The sequence below is a fragment of the Heteronotia binoei genome, chromosome 16, assembly GCF_032191835.1.
Source record: "Heteronotia binoei isolate CCM8104 ecotype False Entrance Well chromosome 16, APGP_CSIRO_Hbin_v1, whole genome shotgun sequence".
In the NCBI taxonomy this organism is placed as follows: Eukaryota; Metazoa; Chordata; class Lepidosauria; order Squamata; family Gekkonidae; genus Heteronotia; species Heteronotia binoei.
In genome coordinates this window covers 59967571-59995546 of record NC_083238.1, presented here as the reverse complement: position 1 = coordinate 59995546, position 27976 = coordinate 59967571, and the positions used below count along the sequence as shown (strand labels likewise).

The window sequence follows — 27976 nt, the reverse complement described above, 5'->3', positions numbered from 1 at the left end:
ATCAGAAAGTGGGGAGGGGGAGAGGGAAATGTCTGCTGGGCACTCCATTATTCCTTATGGAGACTGATTCCCATAGGGAATAATGGATAATTGATCCGCAGGTATCCGGGGGGGAGGGGCTGTTTTTTGAGTTAGAGGCACCAAATTCTCAGCATAGCATCAAATGCCTCTCTTCAAAACAGCCCCCCAAATTTCAAAAGGATTGGACCAGGAGTCCAATTCTATATGCCAGGGGTGGCCAATGGTAGCTTTCCAGATGTTTTTTTGCCTACAACTCTCATCAGCCCCAGCCAGCAAGGCCATGCTGGCTGGGGCTGATGGGAGTTGTAGGCAAAAAACATCTGGAGATCTACTGTTGGTCACCCCTGCATATGCCCCAAAAGAAGGTGCCCCTATACTTCATTATTTCCAAAGAAGGCGTTTATAATGTGTGCAGTCCCTTTAAATATGATGGCCAGAACTCCCTTTGGAGTCCAATTATGCTTGTCACAACCTTGCTCCTGGCTCCACCCCCAAAGTCTCCAGATATTTCTTGAATTGCACTTGGCAACCCTACTACTTCAAATGGACTTCCTGCTTTAGAATCATTCTAGATGAAGCTACTGCGTTTGAGATTTGCAGTCCCAAATTGCTGCCAGTAGATTTCACATACACAAAAAGTTAAAATCTGGTACCTGGCGCTGTATAATGCTTATTTGAAATTTACTTTGATTTTAGTGACGTTGGTTTTGAAGAGTTAAAAGTTAAAATGGCAACCTGAGAGCCTGCCATAGCTCTCATATAGCAAGTATATAGATCTAGATGGGTAGCCGTGTTGGTCTGAAGCAGTAGAGCAAAGCACGAGTCAAGTTGATGATAACACTTATTTAAAGTTTTAAGGAGCACCCTATGTTTGAAGAGGCCTAATCGAAGCAGGACTAATTTTTAAAGTCGACAATCTGCACTTCGGGACTCCTGAATGATAATATACTCATGATTCATTTGTATTTTTCCTTGATTGTTAAGTAATACATAGTAATTTAGTCACTACAACTGTTGTTGTTTACATATCTATGCATCTGGAGTGACTTCTCTCCCAGTTTTTGCTTTTGTGTCATCGCCTGGCAGAATTCGAATCCAGTCTTTTAAAACCAGTTTCTTCTACCCAGCCCCTACAGTACCTCTTACTGTGCGTTTCCCACTTCTGAAGTGGGTTGGGTGCCATCCTCGTTACGTGTCGATCAGCCGTTCAACTGCATAAACCTCTCTGAAAACAAACATTTCACAAATAGTTATCGCTCTTACAAATTATGAAAATAAGCCAAGGATTAAAGCAAAGGCTCTCTTGTGTGTGTAAATTTACCACTCTCTCAGAATGGTGAAGCAGCAGTACTGCAGTACTGTGATCTGAACTCTCTGCTCACGACCTGAGTTCAATCCCAACGAAAGCTGGTTCAGGTAGCCGTCCCAAGGTTGACTCAGCCTTCCATCCTTCCGAGGTCGGTCAAATGAGTACCCAGCTTGCTGGGGGGAAAGCTTAGCTGACTGGGGAAGGCAATGGCAAACCACTCCATAAAAAGTCTGCCGTGAAAACGTAGTTACCCCCGAGTCGGAAACGACTGGTGCTTGCACAGGGGATCTGTCCTTTCCTTCTCTCATGTTATAGTTTGCTTTTCCACATTATAAACCAAAACTCTTAGGGATGGGGCCAATGAAACTCCCCCCTGAAATAATTCTCAAGTATGAACAGAGCAACTGGAACATGCGTTTTTGAACATCCATTTTCTCTCTCACTCCTTTTGCTATCAAGTCGCTGCGAATGTATGGGAACCCTGTTTTAGGATTTCCAAGGCAAGATACATTCAGGGGTGTTTTACCATAGGCTGCCTCCATGTTAGACTTCCTCAGGAGTCTCCCACCCAAACACTAACCAGGATCGACCCTGCTTAGCTCTGAGTATGGTTGCCAAGTCCAATTCAAGAAATATCTGGGAACTTTGGGGGTGGAGCCAGGAGCAAGGTTGGGACAAGCATCTGAACTCTAAAGAGAGTTCTGACCATCCCATTTCAATGCCTTCCCTCCATTGGAAATAATGAAGGATAGGGGCACCTTCTTTGGGGACTCATAGAATTGGACCCCCTGGTCAGATCTTTTTGAAACTTGGGGAATGTTTTGAGGAGAGGCCCTGGATGCCATGCTGAAAATTTGATGCCTCTACCTCAAAAACAGTCCACCCCAGAGTCCCAGATACCCGCAGATCAATTCTCCATTATCCCCTATGGGAATCGGTCTCCATAGGGAATAATGGGAGTGCCCAGTAGACATTTCTCTCCCCTGCTTTCTGATGACCCTGAAGTGGGGGGAGGGCCTCCAAACTGGGGGATCCCCTGCCTCCAACTGGGGATTAAACAACCATAACAAATACTGGAATCACAGGAGTAAGAAATTCATAACAGCCAACAAACTCTCTGTGCTAACAAGTTATTATATCTATTAAGCAGTACACAAAAAATGGACTGAGAAAATTTGCAAGCACTGCAACCATATTGGAGTCATATGCTCATAGAGCATCATCACAGCTCTTTTGGTATATTGTTTGTACCATTGTTCAGTGTCTGTTACACTGGTGTTAACAAAAAGCTGTTGTGTAAAATACTGAAGTATTTATAAAACTGTAAAGAATTGTAGATAGATCCCAGCAGGCAGCTGTGTTGGTCCGAAGCAATAGAACAAAGCAGTAGACAAGTGGCACCTTTAAGACCAGCTAAGTTTTATTCAGAATGTGAGCTTTTGTATGCTGTAAGCAGGCTTCATCAGACAAAATGGGAATGGCAAGCAGCAATTCTGAATATAAGTGGGCAGTGTAGAATCATGGGAATGTTTTTAGCAGATTAAAAGAATCACCAAAAGGAATCTGTGTTTGTTAGTGTCAGAACAAAGCAGGGCTGAAACAACACTGGAGGGTGATTAAAAAAACATGTATTTTAATGTCTTCCTTTTTTGCTAATGGCAAGCTATAATGGATGTTATAACCTCTTGAGAAATCATGCCCTCTATTTAAACTAACAAAGCCAGAATGTTACCTAGATTTATGGCACTTTGTACCTACAACAGCAGTCTGCTTTTTATCACCCTCCAGTGTTGTTTCAGCCTTGTTTTGTCCTAATACTAACAAACACAGATCCCTATTTGCGATTCTTTTAATCTGCTAAAAACGGTCCCTTGATTCTACATACCAACTCACTGCCCACTTACAGTATATGCTTGCCATTCCCATTTTGACTGATGAAGTCTGCTTAAGAGCATACAGAAGCTTCCACTCTGAATAAAGCTTAGTTGGCCTTAAAGGTGCCACTTGTCTACTGCTTTGTAAAGAATTGTGTACTGTTTAACAGATATAACAACTTGTTAGCACGGAGAGTTTGTTTGATATTACCCACCTGGGCAATGACAGCCCTAATTCCATGTCCATTTCTGCAGCCTGGAGATGAGCTGTCATTCCAGGGGCTCCCCAGGCCCCACCTGGAGATTGGCACCCCTCTCTAAGACAAAGACTGCCTATAAATAAAGCCAATCAAACAAACCATGCCTATCCAGTCTTCAAAGCGTGGAATCAATACGGCTTACGGCGGGGTGGCCAACGGTAGCTCTCCAGATGTTTTTTTTGCCTACAACTCCCATCAGCCCCAGCCAGCATGTTCAATGGCTGGGGCTGATGGGAGTTGTAAGCAAAAAAAAGCCCATCTGGAGATCTACCGTCGCCCACCCCTGGAAGCGCCCTGACAGCCAGAGGCCTAGAGCGGCCCGCCCGCCGGAAGTGCAGCCTCGCCTTCTGTCCCCGCGGCTTCCGCTCTCAGACCCGGCGCCTGCGCAGAGCGCCGCGCCTTCCCTCCTTTTCCCCCCCCTCCCTCTTCTTCCGCCGCCAGACCGGAAGTTGTGGCGCGCTCGCCTCCCCCTCCCACCGCGCGCGGGGCTGTGTCGGCTGAAGCTCCACAAAATGGCGAAGATCGCCAAGACCCACGAAGGTGAGGCGCCTCGGCCGCGGCGGCCTTCCCCGCGACCCCTTCTCCTCATCCGACCCCGTGAGGCGAATAGGGGAGCCGCGAAGCGAAACTGGGCGGGCGGCGGACTAGGCCTCGGCGGGGCAGGCCCGGCCCGGCCCAACCGCGCGTAATGGCGGCGGCGCTGCTGCTGCGTCAGCCGCCCCTCGGTGCTGGGCCCCCCAGGAGACCCCGGAGGGGCGGGCCACGCTCTCCTCGGGGAGACAGGGGGCGGGGGTGGGAATGGTGCCGGGGAGCCCCTGGCGCGGAGGGCTAAGCGCTGCTCACGACCCGGGTTTGATCCTCGGCGGAAGCTGGCTTTTCAGGTAGCCGGCTCGAGGTTGTCTCCGCCTGCCCTCCTTCCGAAGTCTGAGCTTGCTGGGGGGAAAGCGTAGATGACTGGGGGAGGCAATGGCAAACTACCCCGTAAAAAGTCTGCCTTGAAAACGTTGTCACCCCAGAGCCGGAAACGATTGATGCTTGCACAGGGGACCTTTCCTTTCATTGAATATCTGGTGTTTCTGGTTGCTTATTCTTTCTCAAAGAGCCCCGTGGCGCAGAGTGCTAAAGCTGCATTCCTAAGCTCTGCTCACGACCTGAGTTCAATCCCCGGCGGAAGCTGGGTTTTCAGGTAGCCAGCTCGAGGTTGGCTCCGTCTTCCCTCTTTCCGAGGTGGGTCAAAGGAGTCCCCGGCTTGCAGGGGGGGAAGCGTAGATGACTGGGGAAGGCAATAGCAAACCACCCCGTAAAAAGTCTGCCTTGAAAACATTGTGAAAGCAACGTCACCCCAGAGTCAGAAGCGACTGGTGCTTGCACAGGGGACCTTTCGTTTCCTGAGAGCTGCAAGGCAGGAAGGAAAATGAATGGGAGGAGGGAGGGAGAGGTGGGAAGAAAGCAACTCTAAATACATTTCCCCAAGATTTGACTTAGATGGGAAGAGAGAGGTGGAAAGAAAGCAAGTTTAAATGCATTTTTCCAAGGCTTGGCTTAGATGGGAAGGGAGAGGTGGGAAGAAAGCGACTTTAAATGCATTTTACTAAGGCTTGGCTGAGATGGGAAGGGGGAAGAAGAGGTGGGAAGAAAGCAGCTTTAAATGCATTTTTCTCAAGGCTTGGCATAGATGGGAGGTGGAGGTGGGAAGAAAGCAACTTTAAAAGCATTTTTTTCCAAGCCACCAGCTGGCTTGACTTGGAGGGCGATCTTTGGGGCAGGAGGAGGCTGATTGAAGACTGCTGGAGTCATGCTAAAGGGGGGGGAGGTATGGGGGCTGAGCATGGTGTGTGTGGGGGGGAAGGCAGGCAGGGCTGGAGCCCCCCAGAAGACCCCTGAGGGGCAGCAGGGACCCCTGAGGGGGGGAAGAGGAGACGCTGAAGGGGACGGAGCCACATTTCTACCCCCCCCCCCCCCAGCTAGGAAGACAGGCAGGATGAGTGCTTTGGGGGGGGGGACAACAAACTCTGGGGTTGTGTGTTTGGGCGGGGATACTGGTGGCGTTTTAAAGTTGGCCTTCAGTGTAGCAAAGGTCTTTGGGGCGGGAGACAGGAAGGAAAATAGAGGGAGGGGTGGAAAGGAGGCAGCTTTAAGTGCAATCAGTCAATTCTTTATTAACGGCCGAATGACCAGCCCTTGCATAGGGACCATGCTAATCTTCTCTGTATCGTTGCAATTTTAGTATCTGTGCTGCCAAAGCGAGCACGAACTTCAAGTGCATTTTCCAAGCCACTAGCTGACTTGGCTTGGAGGACAGTCTTTGGGGCTGGAAGAGGCTGGTTGACGACTGCCAGAGTTGTGCGGGGGAGACAGGTTAGAACAGGGGTAATGTAAGAGCCATATGGAGTAAATGTCAGATGTTTGAGAGCCGCGAGGCAGGAAGGAAAATAGAAGGGAGGAGGGAGAGAGAGAGAGAGATGGAAAGAAAGGAACTTGAAATGCATTTTCCAAGCTACCCGCTGGCTTGGCTTGGAGGAAGGTCTTTGGGGCCGGAGGAGGCTGATTGACTGCCAGAGTCCTGCTAAAGGGGGGGGGAGGACTGAGCATGGTGACGGGGGAGGGGAAGCCAGCCTTGTTTAATGGAAGAGCCATGTGGAGTAAAGGTCAAATGTTTGAGGGCTGGAAGACAGGAAGGAAAATAGATAGGATGAGAGGTGGGAAGAAAGCAACTTTTAACTTTAAATGCATTTCCCAAGCCACTGCCTGGCTTTGCTCAGAGGAGTAATTTAAAAATGCCTCCTCCTTGCTGGCTGGTTAGGGCAGTGGGCACTTCAAGAGCCACGTGTGTGAAATACATGTGTGAAAAAGCCACACAATATGTGCGAAAGAGCCACATGAGGCTCCCGAGCCACAGTTTGGCCACCCCTGGACTAGGTGTGTGTGTGTGTTTTTAACATTTGTAGTCTGTAAGCTGCTTTTATGGCTTTTTCCCTAAGTGCCGCCCCCCCACACACACTTTTTTTTTTTATCTGGCCCTGCAGGACTAATTCAGTCAGGAGCCTGCAGAGGTGGCGGAAAGCTGCTGTCCAGGCTGGGTGTGCTTGGGGGGGCGGGAGGGTCCATTCAGCACATTTCTGCCGTGGGCATTTCTCCTCTTATATGGAGTGGGTTGCTGGGTCCTTCTGCTCACCACCTCGATGTTTCAGTTCCTATTTCTATTAAAGATTTTGGGGTGTGAACTGGCAGAGACTGCTCAAGAGAGGGATCTTGTGGTCCTTGTAGATAACTCAGTGTGCGATTGCTATAAAAAAGGCCAATGCCATGCTGGGAATTATTAGGAAGGGAACTGAAAACAAATCAGCCAGTACCATAATGCCCCTGTATATATCGATGTTGAGGTGTCATTTGGAATACTGTGTGCAATTCTGGTCACCGCACCTCAAAAAGGATATTATAGCATTGGGAAGTCCAGAAAAGAGCAACTAGAATGATTAAAGGATCGGAACACTTTCCCTATGAAGAAAGGTTAAAATTCTTGGGGCTCCTTAGCTTGGAGAAACATCGACTGCGGGGTGACATGATAGAGGTTTACAAGATTATGCATGGGATGGAGAAAGTAGAGAAAGAAGTCCTTTTCTTCCTTTCTCACAATGGAAGAACTCGTGGGCATTCGATGAAATTGCTGAGCAGTCGGGTTAAAATGGATAAAAGGAATTCACTGCCACAGGAAGGTGGCGGCGGCTACAAGCGTAGCCAGCTTCAAGAGGGGGTTAGTTAAGAATATGGAGCAGAGGTCCATCAGTGGCTATTAGCCACAGTGTGTATATATTATGTATGTGTGTGTGTATGTAACATATAAATATAATATATATATATATATATATATATATATATATATATATATATATATATATATATATATATATATTTATATTATATATAATATATATATAATATATATATATTTTGGCCACTGTGTGACACAGACTGTTGGACTGGATGGGCCATTGGCCTGATCCAACATGGCTTCTCTTATGTTCTTATGTGACACAGAGTGTTGGACTGGATGGGCCATTGGCCTCATCCAACATGGCTTCTCTTATGTTCTTATGTGACACAGAGTGTTGGACTGGATGGGCCATTGGCCTGATCCAACATGGCTTCTCTTATGTTCTTATGTGACACAAAGTGTTGAACTGGATGGGCCATTGGCCTCATCCAACATGGCTTCTCTTATGTTCTTATGTGACACAGAGTGTTGGACTGGATGGGCCATTGGCCTGATCCAACAGGGCTTCTCTTATGTTCTTATGTGACACAGAGTGTTGGACTGGCTGGGCCATTGGCCTCATCCAACAGGGCTTATGTTTTTATGTGACACAGAGTTTGGCTTGGCTGGGCCATTGGCCTGATCCAACAGGGCTTCTCTTATATTCTTATGTGACACAGAGTGTTGGACTGGATGGGCCATTAACCTGATCCAACAGGACTTCTCTTATTTATTTATTTATTTATTTATTTATTTCCTGCCCTTCCCACAAGTGGCTCAGGGCGGCTTCCAAAAATTAGTCAAACATACACTTAAACAATATAAATATATAAGCAATTAAACATTTAAAACAGTTAAAACCTTAAAAAAAAGTAAACATTCCAATTACATATAGAACAGACGCCAAGCAAGCTACATTGAGTTCTCATCTTAGCTAGGTGTAGGCTAGCCGGAAGAGGGTCGTCTTACAGGCCCTGCAGAACTGAACAAGGTCCCGCAGGGCCCTCACCTCTTCCGGCAGCTGATTCCACCATGTAGGGGCCATAACGGAGAAAGCCCTTTCTCTGGTGGATTTCAAGCGGGCTTCTTTTGGCCCAGGGATAGTGAGGAGATTTTGTGTTCCCGACCTCAGTACTCTCTGGGGAACATGTGGGGAGAGACGGTCCTTCAGGTAGGCAGGTCCCAGGCCATATAGGGCTTTAAAGGTAATAACCAGCACCTTGTACCGGACTCGGTATATCACTGGAAGCCAGTGCAGAGTCCGAAGACCCGGCTGAATGTGTCCCCACTTTGGGAGACCCAATAACAGCCGGGCCGCGGCATTCTGCACCAGCTGCAATTTCCGAGTTCGGGACAGGGGCAGCCCCATGTAGAGGGCATTGCAGTAGTCCAACCTCGAGATGACCGTGGCATGGATCACTGTTGCTAGGTCGTCGCGCTCCAGGAAGGGGGCCAGCTGCCTTGCCCGCCTAAGATGAAAAAATGCGGACTTGGCAGCGGCTGCTATCTGAGCCTCCATCTTTAGAGAAGGCTCCAATAGCACCCCCAAGCTCCTGACCCTGTCCGCCGCCGTCAGCGGCGCACTGTCAAAAACTGGAAGGGGGATTCCCCCTCCCGGGCCGCGGCGACCCAAGCAAAGGACCTCTGTCTTCGCAGGATTTAGCTTCAGCCCACTCTTATGTTCTTATGTGACACAGAGTGTTGGAATGGATGAGCCATTGGTCTGATCCAGCATGGCTTCTCTTATGTTCTTATGTGACACAGAGTGTTGGACTGGCTGGGCCATTGGCCTGATCCAACAGGGCTTCTCTTATGTTCTTATGTGACACAGAGTGTTGGACTGGATGGGCCATTGGCCTGATCCAACATGGCTTCTCTTATGTTCTTATGTGACACAGAGTGTTGGACTGGATGGGCCATTGGCCTGATCCAACAGGGCTTCTCTTATGTTCTTATTAAAGCGCCTGCTCCTTGCAGCGGACAGCTGAAGTGTCTTTTAAAGGGGATTTGATACCTTCTCGGGGTAAATCAGTGGCTACTGAACGTGGTGACTAAGGGGAACCTCCACATTTAGAGGCACTGAGCCTCTGAATCTCAGAGCCAACACAGGAGGCAACGTCAGGCGAAGGCCTCGGTCTCTAAAGCCTGTTGTTGGCTGTTCAGAAGAACTGGTTGGCCGTTATGTGAGAGAGAAGGTTGGATTAGATGAACCAGTGGTCCCATCCAGCTGGGATCTTCTGGTGTTCATAGAGGTAGACCTATCCACCGGTAGCTGCTAGTCGTGGTGGCTGATGGGAACCTCCATATCCAGAGGCACTAATCCTCTGACTCCCGTGTTAGGAAACGACATCAGGGGAAGGCCTCAGCCTCTCTGCCCTGTTGTTGGCCCTCAAGAGGAACTGGTGGGATGGGATGCTAGACTAGATGGATCACCGGGCTGATCTAGCAGGGCTCTTCTGATGTTCTTAGGAAGGCCTCGCTCTCTTTGCTCTGTTGTTAGCCATCCAGAAGAATTGGTGGCCAGTGTGTGAGACAGGATTCTGGACTGGATGGACCCTCCCTGGTCTGATCTAGCAGGGGTCTTCTTACATTCTTAATCATTTGAACAAAGCAGGAGTCAAGTTGTACCTTTAGGACCAACTGATTTTTATTTAGAACGTGTGTGCTCTTAAGCTCACTTCATCAGACGAGGAATCCAGCACAGTTTGATGAAGTGTGCTTAAGAGCATACGAAAGCTGGCGTTCTAAATAAAAATTGGTTGGTCTTAAAGGTGCAACTTGGCCCCTGCTTTGTTCAACTGCTTCAGACCAACACGGCTGCCCGCTTGGGTATTCTTAATCCTTGTTGGTGCAGATAAGGAGTCCCATGAGATCTCCTGTCCTGGCTGGACATTCTTGGGTTCCATTTAGCATGCTGCACTTGGGTTCCATTTAGTATTCTTCTAGCTGAATTTACAACAGCTCTCTTAACACCAGAACTCCAAATTAATTCACTAACCAAAAGTGACATTGGTGAAATTAGTGTATTGGAATTGTAAGAGACCATGATATTGACAGAGCAGAATACCTAGACTTGCTTATTACAGCCTGCCACAAATCAGACAAAAAGTAGGGTTCTGTTTTATTGACTTCATTTATGCTTGGGGGTCCAGAGTGGCTCACGTTGTTTTCACAACAACCCTGTGAGGTGGGTGAGGCTGAGAGAGAGACCGACCGAAGGTCGCCCAGCACGCTTCCATGGCAGAGTGCAAATCTGAGACTGGAGGTTTTCCAGATCCTAGTTTTGACGCTCAGCAACTTTATTTGCTTACATTATTTAATCTCTCTCCCTTGGACTCAAGACAGATAAGACAGAGTCTGTTCATGAATGGGGCAAAGGTTTTTGGAGGGAGGGGGGATTTAAAGGGTTAAGATTTTGTGAATATTTGACTGCATTTGTATATTGTTTTTTAAAGTTTAATTTTAAAAAGAGAAGTAAAACAAAACAAAATAATGCAATAGAGTTATGGTTGCAGAACCAAGCAGTATTAACACAACACATTAAATGATGCAAGTTTCCCTAGTGGGATCTACCTATATATACATCAGGGGTGGCCAAACTTGCTTAATGTAAGGCAATGGCAAACCACCCTGTAAAAAGTCTGCCGTGAAAACGCTATGAAAGCGGCGTCACCACAGAGTCGGAAACGACTGGTGCTTGCACAGGGGACTACCTTTACCTTTTTTTTTGCTAATAGATATTTTACTGAAGTCTAGAGACCAGCTGTTATCTGCAAGACATAAATATTGGAATATCACTTCCTTACAGTTATTGCAGTGGATTAGTTACCTTGGGGGGGTCATCCTATATCAGGGGTGGGGAACCTTTTTTCTGCCAAGGGCCATTTGAATATTTATAACATCATTCGTGGGCCATAAAAAATTATCGACTGAAAATACAGTGTTCCGCCAAGGAAGAATGATTCAGGCTGGCAAAATTAATGCAAATAATTGTTTTTCTATTTGAAGTCATGTGGGGCGAGCCTAATTTGGCACACACCCCTGGCCTGCTGCCCTGGATCCAAGGCTTAAAAAAAAAAAAAAGCCCAGCAGGAACTCATTAGCATATTAGACCACATCTGCTAATATTAGCATATTAGGCCACACCATCTGGGATAATCATGTGCAAATTGAACTGGTGGTAGCTGGCTCCCACCCCCACCACCCCTCTCTCCCTCCCTTCATGTGGAAACTGCAGCTGCTCCCAGCAAGCCTTTAAAGGTACCCTCATACCCCAGCAGCGGTCCTTCACAATGCCCACCACACAGGCTCCCCGAGGACCAGACCAAGTGATCTCGAGGGCTGCAAACGGCCCTCAGGCCTGATGTTCCCCACCCCTGTCCTATGTGCTGTGTCTGCAAATGCTGTAGTTTTGAATAAAAGGGTTTTTTTTTAAGTGTGGTTCTTCCCTCCTCCCCCCCCCCAAAAAAATTCCTTTTTTTTTCCATTAGAGAAAAATTGTAATTCATCCTAAAGTACAGTGCTCAGGTTTCCCAATAGAGCCATCCTGTTTGAACGGATTTGCATTTCTGCTGTAACACATTTGTTTTGCCTGTGGGGGAGGGAACCCGATTGATCCCACTGTTTAGGATTACAATCTTATTTTAGGCACTCATTTGCATTTCAGATGTCCCTGTTGTGTGTAGTCTTGGAGCATCAAGTGTCCTCTAGGTTTTTTTACAGTATAATTTGAATGTGGTTATACACAAAGAGCTCATAAAGCCCATTGGTGAGTCCTGTCTTTTGGGTTCCTTCCCTCCCTCCTTCCTTCTTCCCTCCCTTCCCTCCCCTCCTTCCTTCCTTCCTCTTTTTCAAGAATTTGATACTAGAATGCGGGTAGGACCAGAATAGAGACAAGATTAGCTCACTCAGCAGCAGAGATAATTTTTTTTTAGCATACACAAGTTCAAAGATTTTGTTCTTCCTCTTCCTGTCGTGTGGCTGTCACATGTTTGCAGTCCTGCTGTCACATGGGAGGTTAAAAGGTGGACCTGAGAAGGTTGGACAGTGGCTGGAGGATCTCAGACCTCAGTGCTGGAGTCGCAAATGCTGCAGTTGGCATATATTAACACGGGGTTTGAGAAATCCCTGGTTGCCATGGCGTCTAGCAATTCCGTTGTGGTGCCTAGTATTTCCAGCAGTGATTTTATTGTAGCTTCTCTCAGCATTTATCAATGGAAGTACAAAGGACAGATGAAACGGCTTCTTCCACTGCTGAAAAAGGGAGGAAGGGGTCGCCTGTGACCACCAAAAAAACCCCCTAGCTTGGGCTCGTGACATCTACGTGGACACAAGCCATGTGGCCGTAACGAGAATTAGCAGAGGTTGTACAAAACAAACCGGCTGCATCCAACCCAAAGCTTAAATTATTTGGCATCAGAATGTTCTGTAACGTACATGAAGTGCTTCTGGTTGCTTGTTTATATGTAAACTCCACTTCACACTGTTCAGAGGTCGTGGATTAATTTTTTTTTTAAACCGCTTGCTTCCTACAGTATATGCCTATTCTCTGGATCCAATTCAAGGTGTTGATACTAATTCTCAAAGCCTTCAGTGGTCTGGGACCCTCATTCATACCTGTGGGACCACCTCTCCCATTACAATCCCCCACGCCCCCTTTGGCCATTGTCTAGTGGGCTCTTGCAGAAGCCTGGCCCCCAGAATGGCCCATTTTCTTGCTTTAACAACATAGTTGTGAGCATATAAAATTGTACAAATCGGCACGTGTATGGAATTTAAAAACATAGCTGCTTTCTCTACAAGCAAAATCGCAAATATCCTCAATACTAAAGGGTTCAGGTAGCTGGCTTCAGGTTGACTCAGCCTTCCATCCTTCCAAGGTCGGTGAAATGAGTCCCCAGCTTGCTGGGGGGAAAGCGTAGATGACCGGGGAAGGCAATGGCAAACCACCCCGTAAAAAGTCTGTCGTGAAAACGTTGTGAAAGCAAAGTCACCCCAGAGTCAAAAACGACTGGTGCTTGCAGAGGGGACTACCTTTACCTTTGTCAAGGGAGAGAATTGCAAACTATTGCACCATACGCTGTCTCATCACACTTGTTCCAGAGGGGGGAAAGAAATAATTTCAAACGAGTCTTTTTAGTATTCCCTAACATTTTCAAGTTCTTCCAGTGGAAAACTGGGGGGAATTCATGAGTCCTCAGGAGGGGATGTCTGCCCTTCCTGGGTGGAAAAGATCTTGCCAATGTTACACATGCCACTGGTAACACCCAGACTCCATTAATGCAGTAGGCCTGCCTTTGAGAAGTTGTCGTTGGTACACCCTGCTGTGCTCCAAGTGACAAGTGGGTTGTAGGGACCGCATTGCTGTAGTCTTGTTAGGAATGTTAAAATGCCTCTGTGCACACTTGTATTTCTCATTATGGACTGTTTAGAAGCAAAGGCTACTTAGAAATAGAGGCCACAGAGTTTTTCTCATCGCCCCATTATTTTCTTGTATTAAATCAGGGTGGGTTTGATTTAAATCAAATTGATTTAAATCACTAATCAGTAAGACTTGATTTAAATCATAGTTTTCTACATAAAGACTTCCTTTTATGGCCTGCTGCCATTATAGGTTTTCTCCTTCAGGGAAAAAATAATGTGATAAACCTCGGGTTACGCACACAAAAGATCCAAAGTCTTGTGGAGTATTCTGCTCAAAAAGTTTCACTTTCATTTTTACTCCTTGCCCCTCCCTCCTTGCGCTTAAGTTTCTTCTTGCACAGATCAGTTCCACTCCAAGCGATCTTTTTCCATTCATTGAACTTTTTGAAACTTAGCACTTAAGGGGTTGATTCTGTGTACATAGGTTTGTAGAACAAGGAGATTAAGGTCTTTTTCTCTACTCTGTTCATTTTATAGTATTTTTGCTGTGTAGAAGAGGCATGTGATCTCTCTGCAGACACAAATCACAGTTTTGAGAACTGCAAAACCAAGCATCTGTGTTCTGTGATAATATCTTGTAGATGGAGAAACTGCCCAGTAATCTTACAGAAAGCTCTGGAAGAGCATGACATTGTGAATGGATTAATAGAACTTATTACCAAAAAATTTAAACATTGCATGAATATACAGCCTTATGCTTCAGAATTAAAAACTAATCCTTATTTCATGATGGAATAACCTTTGGATGATAATATATTTTCCTCAAAAAGCATTTTATTAAAACAAAAATGCTATTTACATTTTTAAAAATCGTATTTAAATAAAAAAATCTGATTAAAATAAAACCTATTTTTTTTATTTAAAAAACCATTGATTTTTACTCGCCCTGTAATAAATGCTTTAATTTTTTTATGTATGCTGCCTTGGGGACCCTGATCACGCACAAAGGTGGCGCGATTATTTTTGAACAAGATAAATGCTTTTCAGTCAACACGTTTTATGTTTATCTTTTTAAGAAAGCTTTGTGCACATCTCAAAAGAGTTAAAAGGATTTTTTTTCCAGCGTTCCCCTAAATTTTCTGCTTTTTCCATTTTAAACGTTGAATGTTCTACATCTTGGAAGATTAAAACCTTGCCTTAAAGAGCATTTGACCCATTCCAAAGAGAGGGTATCATGGGAATTTTTTTTTTTTTACTGCTCCCCAAAAAGTTTCCACTGGGAAAATATTGGGAGGGAAAGCCTCACTTAATGCTGTCCATCGTTTAAATAAAACCTTTGTCTTAAAAATAGTTTCACTAGTTTCGAAGAAATTTCCCCCTAAAATATTTCAGGGTGTTTTTTTTCCCATTGAGAAAAATGAAGGAAAGTTCTCAGGGGGGTAAAAGTGCGGCTTCGTCCACAATGTTCATATTAATTCATTCTCTCCCCCACACACCCACCCGCACCCCTCTCTTTGGGGGGCACAGCCACCTTAATATTACTCTGTGACACCTTCTGTGTGCAGATCTTGTGACCAAACAGGAGAAGACATAGCAATTTCTGGTGACTGACCCCTACTTTGGGGCCTGGAGGATATTCAGAGAGGTGGCTGAATAAAGCCCTTCTCCTGTCCTCCCGACTTGGTATTTCAAAGAGGTCTCCCATTCAGGAACTAACCAGAGTTGACTCAGGAGAGCCAGTTTGTGTAGTGGTTAAGTGTGCGGACTCTTATCTGGGAGAACTGGGTTTGATTCCCCACACCTCCACTTGCACCTGCTGGCATGGCCTTGGGTCAGCCATAGCTCTGGCAGAGGTTGTCCTTGAAAGGGCAGCTGCTGTGAGAGCCCTCTCAGCCCCACCCACCTCACAGGGTGTCTGTTGTGGGGGAGGAAGGTAAAGGAGATTGTGAGCCGCTCTGAGACTCTTTGGAGTGGAGGGCGGGATAGAAATCCAATATCTTCATCTTCTTAGCGCCAAGATCTGATGAGATCAGGCTTGTCAGGGCCCATGTTTGCATTTCTTCTTGTTTCTTGAAAGCATAATATATCCGCATTTTTAGATCCAAGTGGGCAGCCAAGATTTACAGAAACACCGTTTGGCAGGGGATTTTATTACCTTTTATGGCTGTCCAGACCAAATGGCCAAGCCACACTGGTTTAGGTGACCATGTGATCAGTTAGTTTGTCCTCTTAATCAACAAACTGCTTGTGTTTCACCCCACAGTACCTGATCCCCTTGTCTGATGGAGTGTGCTTAGAAAGCACACGAAAGCTTACATTCTGAATAAAAATTGGTTGGTCTTAAAGGTGCAACTTGACTCCTGCTTTGTTGTATCAGTGTTTTGCTTTGGTTTTTTTTCCCATTGGTTAAAAGATTTTTGTGTATTTGAAAGGAGAATTCAGTCCATTGATATTGATACTATTTTTAATTTATCTGTTTTGACCCGATGATGTTGCCACGTTCAGCTAATCCTTCTCTATACTTGTTTCTTCTTTGGAGTTTTTGGTCTTCTGTTCCTGTATATTAAGTCCTTTGCTTGCAGTTCTTTGGCCAGTAGCTTAGCTTGTTCCTCTGTTGCAGTTATTTTTCTTCCCTTTGGTAAGAATACCTCTATTGCAAATGGTATTTTCCAACAATATTTTATTTATTTTTGTAAAATCTGTCTCAAAAGTCTTTCCTTTTCTTTATCACACTTGTTAACGAATCCTGAAAGATTTCCACTTTTTTCCCCATGACCCTGAGTGGTGGTTCCCTTTGGTTCTTTACTATTGTGTCTCATGCTTTCTTGTAGGTGAATCCAACATATATCTCGAGGTAGTTTGTTTTTGAATGCAAATCTTGAATTCAGTCTGAAAATCTGGTCAGGGAAGTTTTTCTACCTTCAGATAATTCTGAAGTAAGTTACAAAAGCTCCCCCTTCCCCCAAGTTTGGCCTTCCAAACTTCTGTGGAATTCCTCTAAAATGCAGATTATTAAATCTGTATTGAGTTTCCTGGATTTCAGTTCTTTGTTCTGCCTTCTCTATCCAAAGATCCTGCTTTTCTTAATGTGTGTGGTTATATTTTTGCTTCTCTTTTATTGTTATAATTTCTTGTGCTTGTTCTTATAATTTTAAATTTTTGATAGCCCAACTGGTACTTCACGCACTTCTTGAATGTTCTTTTGGGTTCTTTTTCCCGATTCTTGAATATTTCTCTGAATACTTTGAATATTCTTTAAAGTTCTTTTCTCTGATTCTTCAGATTGTTGCATTTAGTGCACCAATGTTTGCATTAATTTTTCCACCATTTTCTCAGTTTCCTGGTCCTCATGTGTTTCTTCTATACACCTTTTTTCTGTTTCTCTTTGGTGTGTTCCTGTTGCTATTCTTGTTATTGTTCTCGTTTTAAAAATATACACACTTTCCATATATTATATCCATATACATAACAAAGTTTATACTATTTAAATAACTCAGCTGTTAAACTATTTAAATGTCCATTAATTTTTTTTTTTAAATTGGGGGTAAAATGTAGATGACTGGGGAAGGCAATGACAAACCACCCCATAAAAAGTCTGCCAAGAAAATGTCATGATGCGATGTCACCCCCTGAGCATTGGTAACAACTCAGTGCTTCCACAGGGGGGCTACCTTTACCTTTTTATTATCTACAGTTTTTATAAAAAAGAGCTACCTGTAGCAAGTAATGAATGTCAGTGTTCTGAATGAATATGGGAATCATGAGAAAGGTAGCTTATCTTCTAATCATTAAGAAAATAAGAGAAGCCATGTTGGATCAGGCCAATGGCCCATCCAGTCCAACACTCTGTGTCACACAATGGCCAAAAAACCCAGGTGCCATCAGGAGGTCCAGCTGTGGGGCCAGGACACTAGAAGCCCTCCCAATGTGCCTCCCCCCAAGCGCAAAGAATACAGAGCATCACTGCCCCAGTCACAAGCATCAGTCTATCACCAACAGAACTATTTTTTCTGCTGAGATTAAAATTTAGTAATTAAAAAGTCCAGAAAAGGGCAACTAGAATGATTAAAGGTTTGAAACACTTTCCCTATGAAGAAAGGTTAAAACGCTTGGGGCTCTTTAGCTTGGAGAAACGTCGACTGCGGGGTGACATGATAGAGGTTTACAAGATTTTGCATGGGATGGAGAAAGTAGAGAAAGAAGTCCTTTTCTCCCTTTCTTACAATACAACTTGTGAGCATTCAATTAAATTGCTGAGCAGTCAGGTTAAAATGGATAAAAGGAAGTACTTCTTCACCCAAAGAGTGATTAACATGTGGAATTCACTGCCACAGGAGGTAGTGGCGGCTACAAGCATAGCCAGCTTCAATAGGGGATTGGATAAAAATATGGAGCGGAGGTCCATCAGTGGCTATTAGCCACATGTATGTATTGTATATAAATATATTTATTTATTTATTTGGTCCCTGTGTGACACAGAGTGTTTATTTTATTTATTTATTCGTGATTTATATCCCGCTCTTCCCACAAGTGGCTCAGGGCGGCTTCCAGAAATTGGTCAAACATAAAAATTAGACAATTTTAAATATATAAACAATTAAACATTTGGACTGGATGGGCCATTGGCCTGATCCAACATGGCTTCTCTTATGTTCTTAGTAGGGCAGGGGAGAAAGATGGTAAATGAAAAGGAGGGAAAAGGATGGAGAAGCAACAAGGAAGTAGAAGGGGGGACAGCGTGGTCTTCAGTACATTTCCCAGTATGCTGATCCACTAAGGTCTTCAGGACACCCCCCTCCCCCCACCCCAATGTTTCTTGTTTTTCATTGGAGGGGTTTCAAAGAAGGTATTCAAAGAGAAAAATATATAACAGGGAAATAAACAAACCTTATGTTTATCATAAGCAGACAGATACTATGCTTGATCTTAGCCAAAAGGCTGAGAAGCGATTTTACCCTCAGCGGTATTGTCTGGGAGGTTTGCCAACATCCCTTATCAGGATAGAGTCTACCCATGTAATGGAAGGCACCTTGAAATGGTCACCCATGTCTTACTTTATTGTGTTTTTTATGGGGAAGTGAGGGACTGTATAATCAAACCTATTCTGTCTAATTTTTATGGATTACCTGAAGCGAAGTTAGTTTTTTTTCTACTTTCTGACCAATGTTCCCATATCACAAGCCTGGTTGCAGAGTACCTTTTGGCTGCCATAACGATCAGGGAGCAAAAGACTAGCTCCCCTTCTTGATGTTTGACTGGTTTTTATAGCTGAAACTCCATGTAAATTTGCTATGCTGCACTTTTTATTTCTATGCCAATAAAGATATTTGGATTGGATTGGATAAACAGGCAGTCTGGCAAAACGAACAAGTTGGAGTCCAGCGGCGCCTTTAAGACCAACAAAGTTTTATTCAAAGCATGAGGGACAAAGCATGAGTTTGAAGCCCGCTTCCTCAAACAGAATGAAACAGAAACAGAATGCTAAATATCTTGCATATAGAGAGTAGGCAGTAAATTAGCTTGCAGAATTACAGATTAAAAGAATGTTACGCTTTAGTTCTATGACTTTCCAGTCTCTTCTTGACTCTCACTTTATGCTGTGGCTATCACTTGGTAAGGTTCAGCTGGGGGTGGGTGGGAACAACATCACAAGGATATAATAGTCAGGATTGGAGATTGATGTGTCCTTGACGGCACATCTGTCATTAGGCCTCATTATTGCAAAGAGTAATACATGGAGAGTCTATTGTCATGCTCCATTGGTCTCCTCTCAAGCATGAGTTAAACTAACAATATCCTTTTCTTAGAGTTGTTTTGTCAGAGAGATCTCTACTGATACGTTGCGTTATTCTGATACAGTGATACGCTATTTAAAAAGAAATACAGTGGAAGTATAGCTCTACTTGGTGAGAATAGGTTTAGCATGTGTAAACTGTTAAGAGTCCTAAACAATAACTAGAAACATCAGTGAATGCAGCACTGAATAATAAGTTATAACATCGACGTACATCTTGGATCTTCTGTTGATTGTGAATTATGTATTTATAGTTTTTATTGTGTATTTTGTTTTTTGCAGTTTTTACTTGTTATCCGCCCTGAGCTCATCAGGGGAGGGCGGGATATAAATGTGATTAAATAAAAAAAATAATAATTAGGTAAACCGATATCCCTGTTGAGTCCCAGGGAGATGTTAGTTCCAATTTTTGTAATAACTTGTAATTCAGCAATTTCCTTTTTCATTCTGTTCTTGAAGTTCCTTTGTAATAAAACAGCTACTTTGAGGTCACCCACTGAATGTCCCGAAAGGCTGAAGTGTTCTCCTACAGGTTTCTCAATTTTGTAATTCTTGATGTCAGATTTGTGTTCATTTATCCTTTGCTGTGGGATTTGTCCTGTTTGTCCTACATAGAGGACTGAAGGGCATTGTTGGTGTTTAATGGCATATACAGTGTTCGAAGACGAGCAAGTGAATGAGCCTGAGATGGCGTGAGCAATGTTAAGTCCAGTGATTGCGTTGTCTGGGTGTATGTGGCAGCAAAGTTGGCATTTGGGTTTATTGCAAGCTCTGGTACCAGTGTTCACGGTCAAAAGAGAAGTTGAATTCTTGTGAGTGAGGAGGAGTTTGAGATTGGGGGTGGGGTGTCTGTGTGCAAGGAAAGGTTTGCGGGGGCCCCCCCCCAGTACTTGTGAAAGAGCTGTCACTGTCCAATAGAACGGGGTTCCCCAACCACTGGTCCGTGGCCTGTTAGCAACAGGGTGGCGAAGCAAGGTCACACCACCTCTTTGGTCTGCCTGGGTCCCGGGCTGGTAGAAGGGGCAGCACTGCTGTGACCTTAGCCTACTGCCCTATTTATAGGCCCCCACTGATCAGCTGATCAATGGGGATCTTTAAATGGGAGGGGGAGGCAGATGGACCTTCTGCCACCTGACCACCTAGTGGGGAGGAGGCAGAAACAGCCCCAGTCTCCCCCTCATTTAAAGACCCCCATGGGGGGCCAAGGACAGGATGCAAGCAGGGGGCAGCCTGAGGTGGCAAAACCCCCAGTGCTGCCCCCCTTCCCCCCAGTCCGTGGAAAAATTGTCTCCCGCTAAACCAGTTCCTGGTGCCAAAAAGGTTGGGGACCACTGCTCATAGAGAGGTTGTAAGTCTCTGGTGAAGCAGAGGGGTTTTTTAACCTCTGCTATGGTTAAATGTGTAGGCATTCTTGTTAGCATGGCTCCGGGATTCAGAGGATTAGTGCCTCTGAATGTAGAGGTTCCCCTCAGTCACCAGGGCTAGAGAGCCAGTTTGGTGTCATGGTTAAGTGGGCGGACTCTTATCTGGGAGGACCAAGTTTGATTCCCCACTCCTCTGCTGCTGGAATGGCCTTGGGTCAGCCATAGCTCTCGCAAGAGTTGTTCTTGAAAGAGCCAGTTTGGTGTAGTGGTTAAGTGTGCGGACTCTTATCTGGGAGAACCAGGTTTGATTCCCCACTCCTCCACTTGCACCTGCTGGCATGGCCTTGGGTCAGCCACAGCTCTGACAGAGGTTGTCCTTGAAAGGGCAGCTGCTGTGAGAGCCCTCTCCAGCCCCACCCACCTCACAGGGTGTCTGTTGTGGGGGGAGAATATAGAGGATATTGTAAGACACTCTTAGTCTCTGATTCAGAGAGAAGGGTGGGTTATAAATCTACAATCCTATTCTTCTTCCTCCACTTGCACCTGCTGGAATGGCCTTGAGCTCTGGCAGAGGTCGTCTTTGAAAGAGCAGCTGCTGTGAAAGCCCTCTCAGCCCCACCCATCTCACAGGGTGTCTGTTGTGGGGGGAGAATATAGAGGATATTGTAAGATACTCTGAGTCTCTGATTCAGAGAGAAGGGTGGGGTATAAATCTACAGTCCTATTCTTCTTCCTCCACTTGCACCTGCTGGAATGGACTTGGGTCAGCCAGAGCTCTGGCAGAGGTAGTCTTTGAAAGGGCAGCTGCTGTGAAAGCCCTCTCAGTCCCACCTACCTCACAGGATGTCTGTTGTGGGGGAAGAAGATCTAGGAGATTGTAAGCCGCTCTGAGTCTCTGATTCAGGGAGAAGGATGGGATATAAATCTACAGTTCTTCTAGTAGCATTCGATAGACTTATCCTCCATGAATCTATCAGCTGTCTCTGTACTATTTTAAAATGCTCTGTAACGCTGATATTGTTAAAATATGTTAAAAAAAATTTCCCCCCCTTACACCTTCATACAGATATTGAAGCACAGATTCGAGAAATTCAAGGCAAAAAAGTTGCCCTAGATGAAGCTCAAGGGGTCGGCCTTGACTCGACAGGATACTACGATCAAGAGATCTACGGCGGAAGCGACAGCCGGTTTGCTGGATACGTCACTTCAATTGCCGCAACTGAATTAGAGGATGTAAGTGCATTTTCGCAAACTGTCACTAAAACCACAATTCAGCTGAATTTGCCACTGCAGTTTCTCAGAAATGACTTAGACTGGACAGAGTTTGGGTGGCAGTTCCTAGGATGGCGTCTGCCAGCATGACGGGTGGCTTGGGTCTGTAATTATTTGTTAAAAGGAATGATTTACATCAGGGGTGGCCAATGGTAGCTCTCCATATGTTTTTTGCCTACAACTCCCATCAGCCCCAGCCAGCATGGCCAATGGCTAGGGCTGATTGGAGTTGTAGGCAAAAAACATCTGGAGAGCTACCTTTGGCCACCCCTGATTTACATTTATTTTTGTGGAAGCAGGGGAAAGGAGCTTCAGACATTGATTGTGGGTGGGACTTGATGCTCTGCCTTTTCTGTGGTGGTTGCTGGTGGCTTCCTGTTTGCAAATACCCCTGTTTGTGGTCCTATCATAAATCAACAGGGTCTGTAGATTTCTGTCGCAGAGATGGTGCTCAGATTTCAAATTGTGTTATCTATAAAGGAGAGGAGGAGGGCACGCTCCACCCAACAAGAACGCCAGTGAATGTGTGTTATGTATGATGCTCAGAAATTGCTTTAGGAGTTGTAGAAAGTAACAGTAACCCGTGTTCCCTACAAGCTGAGTTAGTGTGAGCTAGCTCACAGATGTTTTTAGCCTCCAGCTCACACATTTTTGTTTTCGCTAACATGCAAACTCATTTATGCAACAGCTCATCCCTTTAATGCCAGTAGCTCACAAAATATAATTTCTGCTCACAGGTCTCCACAGCTTAGAGGGAGCATTGACTAACTTCTTGCGCGTTCTTTGCTTTCTTCGCTTTCAGTAATTGTCATGCCTTCTCAGATTCTAAATCACTATCAGTATGTCCTGTTACCCTTAGAAATCCAGGTTGGGTGGTTTGGACGGTATCTCTTTTTAAAACCTACACGCCAGTTGTGGGTTCTAACAGCAACGCAGTTTGATGCTGCGGTTTGAAGGCAAAAGCTAACAATCTCAAAAAAGATATTATAGCTTTGGAAAAAGCCCAGAAAAGGGCAACTAGAGTGATTAAAGGATTGGAACACTTTCCCTATGAAGAAAGGTTACACAACACTTGGGGCTCTTTAGCTTGGAGAAATGTCGACTGAGGGGTGACATGACAGAGGTTTACAAGATTACGCACAGGATAGAGAGGGCAAAGAAAGAAGTACTTTTCTCCCTTTCTCACAATATGAGAACTCGTGGCCACTCAATGAAGTTGCTGAGCAGTAGGGTTAGAACGGATAAAAGGAAGTCCTTCTTCACCCAAAGGGTGATTAACATGTGGAATTCACTGCCACTGGAGGTGGTGGCGGCTACAGGCATAGCCAGTTTCAAGAGGGGGTTGGATAAACATCTGGAGCAGAGGTCCATCTGTGGCTATTAGCCACAGCATATTGTTGGAACTCTCTGTCTGAGGCAGTGATGCTCTGTATTCTTGGTGCTGGGGGGGGGGGGGGGGGCAACAAGTGGGAGGGCATCCGGTGTCCTGGCCTCACTGTTGGACCTCCTGATGGCACCTGGGGTCCTGGCCACTGTGTGACACAGAGTGTTGGACTGGATGGACCATTGGCCTGATCCAACATGGCTTCTCTTATGTTCTTAACAATCAGTAAAATTTTTTGGCATTTTTCCATAGGATGATGATGACTACTCTTCGACAAGCTTGCTTGGCCAGAAGAAGCCTGGGTACCATGCCCCAGTGGCATTGCTCAATGACATACCACAGTCGACGGAACAGGTATATAACCCTTTACTGTTCTCGAAGGAAAGTCAGGAGTGTTCAGACTGCCATATTTTAAATCCTTCTTCAGTACAGAAACTGGCCTGATTATTCAGCTGTAGCAGAGCATATTACAATGACCAAAAAATAGAAAAGGCGGTGATTTCTATCTGGGTGCCCCGTTTTGAAAATCGTGCTGCCATCCATGGTAAGGTTCAGGTCACCATTTATACTCTCACATGAATTTCTGAAATTAATTTTCCCCAAGAGTTTCCCTTTTAGTGGCTGTCCCACAGAACCTGAGCCCCATCAGTTTGATCGAATGTTAAGTGGAATTTGAAAATAGTTAAATGGGAAGATGTACTGGTTTTCGTAAAATGCCATTTTAAAGCATTATTATGGGAAGAGTAATCTCTATGTTGTGATCTGCTTATAAGTAGGAGAGTCCTTTTAAAAAAAACTGCCGAAAACTCGCTGCCATTCACCATCCTTATAGAATCATAGAGTTGGGACCTCCAAGGTTATCTAGTCCAACCCCCTGCACAATGCAGGAAACTCACAAACACCTCCCCCTAAATTCACAGAATGCTCATTGCTGACAGATGGCCATCTGTTTAAAAACCTCCAAGGAAGGAAAGCCCACCATCTCCTGAGGTCACCCTCCAATGGTCCAGGCAGCTATCTTGTCCCCCTATATTATTATATTTTATTATTTATCAATTATTATTATATTTATGAATTGCCCAATCCCTACTACTGCAGGGCTCCAAATGATGTGCGAAATCCATAAGAAACATGCCGGAGTAAAATAATAACTTAGCATTTCTGAAATCGGATGGCGATACTTACCTAATTGCAGTTCGGACAGCCAGCTACTCTGCAGGCAGGGGGAGGAGGCGAAACACATCTAGAGAGTGAAGAAGGGTGCTAGCTAATGTATTGTTCTCAACCAAAGGCCCGAAGGAACGTCTCTGCCTTACAGGCTCTGCAGAATTGCAGCAGGTCCCACAGGGCGCTGATGGAATTCGGCAGAGAGTTCCGCCTGGTTGGGGCCAGAACTGAAAAGGCCCTGCCCTGGATGAGAACAGCCAGATGTCTTTAGGGCTGGGGGACCACCAGCAGATGCTGTCTAAGGAGCATAAATCTCTCCCAGGGAAATAACAGGATTTTAGAAGGAGATAATCTCACACTTCCTCTCCCCCCCCCCCCCCCCCCCAATTGTGAAGTCAGGTTCCAGGGTCTGATTTTCTGTACTTTGTCAGCTGGTTTGAAGCCAGGAGTGACTTTTGTTTGCTTACCTTTTGATACTGTTTTTCTATAATAGCAAAAATGTTTAATTCTCTTCCCCCCCCAGTATGATCCATTTGCTGAACATCGTCCACAGAAGATTGCCGATCGGGAAGATGAGTACAAAAATCGCAGGCGAATGATGATAATTTCCCCAGAGCGTCTTGATCCTTTTGCAGACGGTAACTTCTTTCGCTTTTTCATTGGACTTCACCAGTTTGTTCCCCTTAAATTATCTTTAGCCCTTTGATTTCTGTTGGCATGCTGATAAATTTAGGATAATTTTTTTTTAGTTCACATAGTTTATTAAAGAGTTGGTTGAAATCATAGTTTGCCATTTTGTTCATCTTTTATAATACAAATTTTCTTTCCAGGTAGAAGGACAAGAGAGTAATGAGCCATTGCCATAGAAACACAAAGGGTTAAAGGTTTCTCTTTTCTTTTTGCTTTGGGTTTATGTGTAACTGTACTTCATACAGCTTGTGTATTTAAGTACCGGAGAATCTTCCACTTTACTTGGAAGCATTCCATCCAAAACCAGAAACTTAAAAAAAAAAAAAAGAACGAAATTACTGCTTTTAACATGCGTAACTGGCAGACCAGAGCAGTCGATTCTCGAAATTTCGATTCGAGGAAGCTTAGCTGAGCCAAGCAAAAGCAGCTTTAAGAAAAGTTCTGAAACTTTTTTAATAGTTCAAGTCTTTTCTGATCGTTTTGGAATATAGGCCAGCACAAGGCACATTAACAAGTCCGATGGAAACTTTCCTCGGGCGAGTCAGCGTGGCAGGTGACTTTAGAGCGCCTGCCAGCGAAAGCTCTCGTGATTGGCTGCAGGTTTTTTGTAAATGGAAGTGTTTCAGCCTGCATGGATGACTAGGGATATGGATTTTTTTACTTGCTTAACTGTCATTGATATAAACATGTATTGTCAGCATTCACCGGCCCGTACTAACTGTCCTTAATTTCTTTCCTACAGCAGTACTGCTATTTGCCAGTCCTGTCTGCATTCTTAAGGGTGCAGTTCAACACATCCTGTGTAGATAATGGTGAAAAAGTACCCCAAAGGAAAGTCCTTATCAAAGCTAGTGTCAGAATGACACTTCCAATTGGGCATTTGATCTTCAGCATAGAGAAAAACAAAATGTGTTAAGAGTTCTTATCTTGGGTCCTCCGTAGTAACGCTGTACGGCCTTGTATAGCCCGCCTGCACGCTTTACAAAGTTGTGCTTCCTCGACAAGTTTGTTACTCTATAGATGGGCTTTACTGTAAAGTAAACTATTTGACGGTAGAATATAAATTCAGGGTGCAGTTTAGTATATTTAGCAATGGGGAAAAAACAAACAAACAAAACCTTTGCTTGTGAGTATCGTTGTGATGGTAAATGTCGTTTACTGCGATCCGCTCACACTTTTGTAATTGTACCTGCAGAGGCAGTGGGGGGAAGAACTGGGCGCTCTTTAAGCAAAGCCCTTTAAAATAAGAATCTGGGAAGGGCTATCGATTCCTCGAGCGTATAAGCTGGTTTTTTTATGATTAAAAAAACAGTTTGAGTGGTTGTCTAGGGTGTGCCGTAGTTCCTAGTCAGATGTAGGCTTTTTTATCAGCTTGAACAAGGTAATGTGTTGATGATAAATATCTTTCCAAAGTGTTACTAATGGTAAAGAGATAATTTTCTAGGCTTCTATTCTGCCGCTTGAAGTCAGAACTGCTGATGGAGACAAAGGCACGAAAGTGTACGTATTCCGGATTAGCAACCCAGGAACCCATCACTTCTGAAGACTCTTTTTTATTCTGTGCTGTCATTTTTATCATTCTTATCTCCTTTTAAAAAAAACCAATACATATATATTTGTTTTAAACTGTTGTAGTTATGTTTGTGTTCAAACAGGTTAAATTGATCAGCAAAGTGAATAAACGTAAGAGACACATGTAATCTTTTTATTAAAAAAAGAAAGAAATTCAGTCAGAACAGTAAAATTAAATGATTTTTTTTTTTTACGTTAATGTAGTATTAGAGCAGGGCATTTTTAAGCGCTGATGTTTTCGGAAGGCCCCTGGCTTATTATGCTTCTGTCCTGTTGCTGTTCTCTTCTGCAGGAGGGAAGACCCCTGACCCTAAAATGAATGCCAGAACCTATATGGATGTCATGCGTGAACAACATTTAACAAAAGAAGAGGTTGGTGAACACATCTTTTTTTTAAAAAACGGCTAATCAGTAAAACAAAATACAAAGAATTCAAGAGCCAGCCCTCGGCCAAAATGGAGCTCACCCCCTCCCTTAGAATTAAGGAAGGGCTTTAGGGGGGCTTTTTTTGTAGCAGGAACTCCTTTGCATATTAGGCCACACACCCCTGATGTAGCCAGTCCTCCAAGAGCTTACAGTAGGCCCCATAATTAGAAGATGATGGTGATATTGGATTTATATCCCACCCTATACTCTGAATCTCAGAGTCTCAGAGCAGTCACAATCTCCTTTACCCCCCTCCCCCCCACAACAGACACCCTATGAGGTTGTGGGGCTGAGAGGGCTCTCACAGCAGCTGCCCTTTCAAGGACAACCTCTGCCAGAGCTATGGCTGTCCCAAGGCCATTCCAGCAGCTGCAAGCGGAGGAGTGAGGAATCAAACCCGGTTCTCCCAGATAAGAGTCCACACACTTCACCACTGCACCAAACAGGATATGAAGAATTCTAGAGCCAGCACTCGGTCAAAATGGAGCTCACCCCCTCCCTTAGAATTAACTGTAGCCAGGGCTGCTTTTGTAGCAGAAACTCCTTTGCATATTAGGCCAAGGCAGGTTGCGTTGGCTACACTGGCCACAAGCTAATGCCCAACAAGATCATAATGTGGTTACATCAGTTCATCTCAGCATTTTAACTCCAAGACTGAAAGGGGAGCACACGTGGGTTTTAGCCTGTCGAACGTGTTCCAGATGACCTCAGAAAGGCAGCTAACGT

General features: G+C 44.7%; 1 protein-coding gene, 1 non-coding gene and 1 pseudogene across 5 annotated transcripts in view; 1 reads left to right on the top strand and 2 right to left on the bottom strand.

Annotated features, from left to right (window-relative positions):
- Positions 1–27976, top strand: part of SF3B1 (splicing factor 3b subunit 1) — a 165897-nt gene that overhangs the window by 106365 nt on the left and 31556 nt on the right. The window contains exons 2-6 of one of the 4 annotated variants that reach the window (XM_060257392.1): positions 3973–4004; positions 21806–21972; positions 23648–23749; positions 25086–25200; positions 27117–27196. In XM_060257392.1, the coding sequence (XP_060113375.1) occupies positions 3977–4004; positions 21806–21972; positions 23648–23749; positions 25086–25200; positions 27117–27196 (492 nt within the window). In that variant the 5' untranslated portion in view covers positions 3973–3976. Of the gene's footprint in view, positions 1–3887; positions 4005–21805; positions 21973–23647; positions 23750–25085; positions 25201–25392; positions 27197–27976 lie in introns of those variants that run through there. The other 3 variants (XM_060257391.1, XM_060257394.1, XM_060257393.1) reach the window with 3 other exon arrangements.
- LOC132585536 (U6 spliceosomal RNA) lies at positions 5607–5715 on the bottom strand. Its single transcript, XR_009556321.1, has one exon. It is a non-coding gene; the product is annotated as a U6 spliceosomal RNA (small nuclear RNA).
- On the bottom strand, positions 18423–18531 carry LOC132585524 (U2 spliceosomal RNA; annotated as a pseudogene).